We start from the raw sequence: 7,281 nt of genomic DNA, 5'->3' as shown, positions 1-7,281 counted from the left end.
AGATATAAAATAATACTGTTGTTACTTTTTAGTCCTTTCAGTTTGAGATGAAAGTAATAGTCCTAGTTTTAATCATTTGTTTGTGATGCATTCATCACCAGGTGGAAGGAGGAGTGAACAGGCGACAACAAGGCCTACACTGCCTCCAAGTGGCCAGTTTGAGGTATTGAATTAGAAGTACATTTGTAAATGTAAAGTACAGTTGAGTGAGATCTTAAAACAATCCAGGCAAGTCCACAAGGTTTCACAATAAATAATATTTAATATTATGCTTAAACATATAGCCTATTGTTCCCAAAACGAGAATGGACCATTATTTTATTCTAAGTTACATCACTCAACAGCCTGGAACAATCATGCAAGTGGATTGGAAAAATCTAGGTTGGACTTTAACCTGAATTGCCGTTGAATTTGACCCGTACTGACCCCATTAACAGCCAGTCAGCGTGCAGTAGCTGGGTCTGTTGGGACTTCGGTTGGGAACCAAACGGTAGCAGATTCATGTCCCAGTATGGACCAGATGTGGAGTTTGTGGAATGTGGCATTTTACTCCCCAAATACCTCTAAAGTGCACTTGAACAAGGCACTGAACCCCCAACTACTCTGGGTGCCAGTCCCTGAGCACCCCCCTCACTCTGACATATCTCCCTTATTGTCTATAGGTCATGATGTGCTTTCAGGCTGATGTGTGTGAAGCGTGTCTCACAATAACAGTAAAAAGTCTGATTTCCTTCAGGATTAATAAAATATACACATATAAAATTAAATTAAATTAAAAAATGCAAAAACAAATTGTTTGTAAGGACTGTGGTTGAAAATAAATTCACCCAAATAGAAAAAAAGAAAAACAAAGACAAATTGATTTAGGTCGCAAGTCGTGTGGCTATCAAAAACTGCTACCCTAATGTATCAGATTTTATATGACTGTTTCCAAAAACATATAGTGTGGACCATCATGGCTGGTAGTTGCATTTCAAGTCCAAAGAACTATAGACTAAAAAAAACAGCAGTAAAAGTGTCTTCTACTGAAGCTGAAGAAACTGAGCCGGCCTCTGCACTTGGTCTGAATTGATCATTTTAACTGGTAAAAATGCTGACAGCTGAAAAATGTCTGTTCACATATCTGCATCATCAGCCCCAGCTACGCTAGTTATGATTGTCATAACTCAGGATTAAATCAGAGAGGCAAGCGCCCACTCGATGAATAACAACACTCAGTCACTCAGATGGACTTATTAAGGCAATGAAGGATTGTTGCTCCAGCTAATCTGACAAACAGTTTCCATTTGCATAAGACAGACTTGAGAAGAGGCCAGTATAGGAGAGCCGCAGAAACTCGAGTCATTGATGTGCAGCACATTTTTTAATCACGTTAGATACGTGGTTTCCAATCTCTTCTTCTGTCAGATAACTCCCCACAGCCCTCGAGAAGAGTCTAACAACCCCTCCATGGATATCATCGATCATGTTCTGAATATGATCATTTTACCATAGATTTGACCTGGATCTCCTATCTCCACTGTTTTAAGGATATGTTTTAAACTGCAATCTACTTTCAGCTTTGTTGTTCAACAAATTCTCCATAACTTTTAGAATCAGTCATTGCTATGCCTATCATTTTGACCACCATACCACCACTCTTGCTGTTTTCACTGTTTATCTTTCATTTTAGCTCTGCTAACCGTTTATCATTAGCGTAATTCTAGGTCACATTCCAACCTTTTTTCTATTTTCTTTTGCACACTGTGCTAACCATTTAGCCGATCAAATAATGTGAGCTTTTTCAGCAGTTTATCCTCAACTTTTGTCAAATTTGTAAAAGCCTTTCTGCACCATTCTCAAGCATTTATCCTTTACCACTGTTAACCATTTATCCATTTCTTTTGGCTTTGTCTATTATTAACCTAACAATTATACTGTTATCATCTATTTTAAGTATTAATCTACATTTGTTCAAATACTTCTCCTTTAAAACTTGGCTAACTATTTCAACCAGTTTCACATTATAAAACTAGGCCAACAAAGTATCCATTACTTTCAACAAACCATTTAGCCTAATTATCAGCTACCTATTACAACTATTCATTAATTCCATCTAGTTGACTTGTTTAACCATTTAACCATTACTCTTTTTTCTTTTTTAATATTTTTTTGGCATGGGAATGCCGGCAGGAGACAGTGAGGGAACCCAATGCTGCTGCAATGAGGACTATAGCCTCTGTACATGGGGCACGCAACATAACCACTAGGCTATTGGTGCCCCCATTTCTCCATTACTCTTCATTTTTTTAACAATGTCTATTCATTTGAAGGTTCTTTATTATTAATATTAATCAATTCATTAATTCCTTTTAGCTAACTAGTTCACCTATATTACATTTAGAAATACACTTCCATTACTTCCTACTATTTTTAGTAGCTAGTAGTTCCATTACTATTCTACTATGTTTTAACGTCTGAAATAGTTTTTCATGTATGCCCAAATATACAAGGTAGAACTAACTCAATATGTGGCTAATGCTAAAAATCATATTTTGGAAATCTCCTCTAATGCTAATTTGTAAAAAAAATAAAAAAAATAATCCATGCACTCTTTATAGGAACTCCCTATCAAATAAAGCTGTACCTCCAAGAGAATTAGCTGTATCCCAGAGAATAACTGATTCACATGATAATCTATACAGCATGTGTAATGAGCACATAATAGGAAGGTCAGTGAAACCGAACCACCACAGCATGTTGTTGTCAAATGACACAGTTCAGATCTGGAGAGGGAAAATGTGTAGCCACAGCTACTAAATAGTGATTTGAAATGTGTTTGATAAAATAATCTGCATAATGTATCCAAGCTGTTGTGAAAGATTTGGGAAAAAACAAAACTTTGAAAACAGGAAGAGTTTCAGATGAATAAACTGCTCAATACGTACACGGCAGTGAGCTGCAAAAATGGGTCAAGCACCGATTTGGGCATGACACTAAACCATTAGCTAAGGAGTCATTATGAAACATTAATGCAATGTTCTATGCAGCACTGGGTTACTTTCTTGTTTTGCTTTTCCATCTTCATCATTAGTTCCCCAATAAGGTTATAAAAAAAAACTTACTCGTGAGTAAAGGTGCCATCTAATTCGATTTCCCCCAAATGACCTATAACCTCAGCTGTACAAAACTTTCACATGTTCCTCTGATCATAAGTCTATTATTGTTTTACATTTCATGTTTAACTTTGTGCTTAGTTGTGTGACTTGGCTATGGTGCTTAGGTCTACCTTGAAAACATCAAGCACACATCAACTTTTGTCTCTTGTCGTTGTCACACTTTATAGCCCTGTGGCCCGTCAGCTTATCCACCATTCACTGTGAGGCGTACTACCTGGTCACTGTGAGCCTTTTGTCCACTACTGAGTCAGATTAGACGTTTTTGCATTTTACCATTACATTGATAACATGTCTCTGAATGTCCTATTCCAGTGTCCTGTGTAAGTGAAAGGGAATTTCACTCAGCCTAAGAACAGATTCCTCTAGAGCAGGGAACTAAAATGCTTATGTCATTGGAAGAAAAATGATCTCGCAAGGTTGAGATGTTTTTGTAGGAGAAAGTTATTTTGGCAGGTACCTTTTGGTTTTTCACATTTTGTTCCAGATGGATTTCTCACAAATGTATCGAGAAGGTGTTCTGTTTATGAACAAACCCCAGAGAACTTAATGATCCAGAATCCTATTGCGTCATGATTTAAATGCAATGTGGATATTATACATTCATTACTGATAATATATTGATCACAAAGGTCAAACTATCAGCTCAATAAGATCCCACAAAAACAAACAGGGCAGTTTAGTTAAAATGGCCAAGGACTTGAGGCATGTAGCCTTTCAATACATTTATTAGAATAACACCAGTTCAGTTAAAAACATAACATTTAGGCTATATGTTTAAAGAGAAAAGGAAACAGGTCTGCACACTGTTGATCTACAATATGCAATATTATTCAACCAGGGTAATGTTTTTCTCACCCCCCCTCCACATTTAAAGAGAACCAACGTCTTTTTAACCATTTAACTTTGGAATATAACTGTATAATTGCTGGTAAGTGCAATGCAACACCCTTGCCCATATTTAAAAGGAGGCCTGTCTTCATGTTGTACTCTACCTGCTTTGCATATCTGCTACATGACATTTAAATCATATCTGCGAACACCTTCTGTCATTGCTTTACAGCAGAAGCAGTCGTAGGAGACACAGAGGAGACCGTTTTGACCATGAACATGCTGAAACCTTTACTTCTGGCTCTTTTAATAACGTGTTTTTTGCCTTTCATGACAGCTTCAGTTGTTCAAGACTTTAATCACGTAGAGAGATGCAAGGACTCCCTCTACATGGGGACGCCACCGAGGGGGATCAGCAAAAGTGGACTGAGGAAGATCTGCCAGCGTTACGCGGACAAGCCTCGGTATGTGACCCTGTACGACCCCGAGGACAGGATTCCAGTTTATTCAGCGTACACCTTCAAGAAAACAGAGGGGGACAGACGTGTAGACTACCCTTGGATGTATGAGCCACAGGTCAGAGACAGATCTTTGAGTTGTATCGAGCAGTTTTTCAAAATGATAAATGATCAAGTTCTCAGATAATGAATTTGTGTATGAGTAACCATTGTTTAACATTGTTGAATGTAAAATCTCATAGATGATAATGTCTTTGTGTTAAACTACTGTAAGAGTGAGTCTTTGTCTCAACAGCTGGCAGAAATTGATGGAAATGGAAACATGATGCCCTTCCCCACTGGTTACCTGCACATGAAGTTTGAAGACAGCCAGGCAGTCCTGGATGACTATTCAGATGTGGTTCTGTACGAGAGAGGCCACCTGAACCCAGACCAGCACCAGTCCACCCCACACGACCGCGCTGCCACCTACACTTTGACCAACGTGGTCCCCGAGATAAGAGAGTTCAACATCGGGCCTTGGCGCGAGTACGAGGAGCGGATCAGGGTTCGCCTCAACAACTTCTGCAGGGGCACAGCCTTCATCGTCACCGGCGTGACCACCAAAGGCAACATGATCCGCCGACACAACCAGATGCGCGTGGGCATCCCAGAAGACGTGTGGTCCGCCTACTGTTGCACTGACTACGACCGCAACTCGCCCCACGATGTTCGCATCCTCTTCCCGTCCCACGCAGCCGTGGCCAAAAACGCCAAAGAGGGAAACAGCGTCACCGAGATGCCTGTCCAGGAACTTGAGGCCCTCCTGAAATTCAGCATGAACTACGGCGAGAACCTTCAGATCTTCTACGACAATTGTATCTCTCCCTCACCCCTTCCATCTTACCTCCAACATACCATCTGAAAGCTAGAGCTTCAATGTGCACGTTGGTGTCTTCTTACTTTCAAGATGAAATAGATAATATTAATAGATTGTTTTTTCTTGCTCAAAAGGAGTAAGAAATATTGTGTTTATTCTCTGTAATGCTAATTTCCCTCCCAGCTAAGGGAGGAAGGGGGAGGCTTAGTTGTGCTTTTAGAAACTAAACAGTTCTTTCTTTAATAAGATGTTTTTGAGGGATGATTTATTTCATTATCTCCTCTCTTACAAAAACAAATTAAGCAACAAAAAAAAACAGCTACTTTATCTGGAAGGGTGACAATTGAACTGTAATGTGTGTGGGAGTTGATGCTAATTGGCTAATTCAATAAAACATCATCATTTACTGGTCTTGGAGTTATCATTTGTACAGGACCAACACATCTGTAAACTAGCTCATTCTGTAGAGGGAGTGAACATTGTAGTGTCTTTGAACATATTACGTCCACATTTATAATTAAATACATGATGAATTATTGTGAATCTTCAATGTAAGGCTGCAGCACACTAAGAAAATTGCCTTCTTTCATCACAGATGAACATGAGCATATGTGAGTGAATGTTTGGTGAGTTATAAAAATTTGATTTGACTTTTATGGCCGACTCAGGGGTTTCAGTGTCTTTAATCATTCAGCTTATCTACTGGTTGTGAATTCTTTTGAATATAGGATTAATGAAAGCTGCATGGACAGTCATACATTTGTTTTAAAGCTCAAACTCGAATGGCCTAATAAATGATATCTTTCAGAGACGGTGCAAAACTATTTGAACATTATCTGTAGAATTACAAACATTCAAATACTGCTTATCACTCATGTGGCTTTACATAGGCTACTCTAAACTGTGGTAGGCCGTTTCTTTTATTTCTACGCAGAAAGACGGCCTATGTCATATGAGAGGCTGGTTTAGTCTGGTGGGAAGAAGTCATGTCAGGCCCTATTCTATATATTATAGTAGCACACTGCCACCTAGTGGGAAGTATGGGGGATTTTCTTTGGCCACTGCCTAAAGGTAAACAAACCAACAGTGAGGGATTATCTGCAGAGGTAATTGGGTTGAGCACAAAAGAGAAACGCAATGACACTACAGTAAGAATCAGTCATCTAAACAACTGAGCAATCTATTTATGATGTGATTTTGATCTATAAAGTTCATATCAACCATCACAGTTAATAGACCCAGTGGGGTTTTAATAATGTCCTTGTTATTGCAGCAATATTTCAAGATGATTGTTTGGAACCAAAATAAGGATTTGTTATTCCAGATGTAAAAAAAACTTTCAAACTTTATATAAGTTGTATATAAGTAGAATGTTGTTATTTGTTCAAGGTCAGAGTAGACTTTCCCCTTTCTCATTTAAGGAACACTTTCTTATATAATAAAGAAACTACTTGCAATGCAGCTGTAGGTGAGGTTTACTTATTGAAATGATCTATCTCCATTGTTTAGCCTAAAGTCTGCTTGTGATATTTATAATGCAAAACATGTAAGAGCTGAAAATGTGACTTTGGGGGTGTAAAGAAAGGTACAGTGTAGTATAAAAAAGGCTTATTCACCAGTGATAGCAGAAAGAAACACACAAAAAATGTGTTCAGTTATTTCCACATCAGGGTTTTAAAACAATGGAAAGTCCACATTAGCATGCATATCCAACAGGACCAGCATCAGTCTGCTAAAGGAGGCCTATATTTGCTGTAATATTGATTCATTGTGTGCAGCAGCTGAATAAACACGGATCAGAGGACGGGTCCCTTCATAAAGCTGGTGCTGCTGTTATTTTAGGCTCTGAAATTCAAACCCTTTAGATAGAGCACATACAAAGAAACAGACTTCAATTTGTGGATTTATTTATGGGAATCTAAGAATCAGGGCGATACTGAGGTGTCTGGAATAATGCAATACCCCCCCACAGTTACTA

The 7,281-nt window shown here is 38.6% G+C and overlaps 1 protein-coding gene across 1 annotated transcript; it reads left to right on the top strand.

Annotated features, from left to right (window-relative positions):
- The first annotated feature begins 4,029 nt into the window (after nucleotides 1-4,029).
- LOC132988307 (endonuclease domain-containing 1 protein) lies at nucleotides 4,030-5,709 on the top strand. The gene is made up of 2 exons (XM_061055637.1): nucleotides 4,030-4,562; nucleotides 4,740-5,709. The coding sequence occupies exons 1-2, from the start codon at nucleotides 4,260-4,262 to the stop codon at nucleotides 5,346-5,348; spliced, it is 912 nt and encodes a 303-aa protein (XP_060911620.1). The 5' UTR covers nucleotides 4,030-4,259; the 3' UTR covers nucleotides 5,349-5,709.
- Nucleotides 5,710-7,281: the final 1,572 nt, after the last annotated feature.

The sequence above is a fragment of the Labrus mixtus genome, chromosome 14 (genome assembly GCF_963584025.1).
Source record: "Labrus mixtus chromosome 14, fLabMix1.1, whole genome shotgun sequence".
In the NCBI taxonomy this organism is placed as follows: domain Eukaryota; kingdom Metazoa; phylum Chordata; class Actinopteri; order Labriformes; family Labridae; genus Labrus; species Labrus mixtus.
Note: the sequence above shows the minus strand (reverse complement) of the source record. Positions and strands in the feature narration are given on the sequence as shown.

Excerpts from the sequence above, each read along its gene's own strand:
- LOC132988307 (XM_061055637.1), top strand. The coding sequence starts at position 4,260 with ATGAACATGCTGAAACCTTTACTTCTGGCTCTTTTAATAACGTGTTTT. Across the intron at positions 4,563-4,739 it reads CTTGGATGTATGAGCCACAG|CTGGCAGAAATTGATGGAAA; the intron begins GTCAGAGACAGA and ends TTGTCTCAACAG.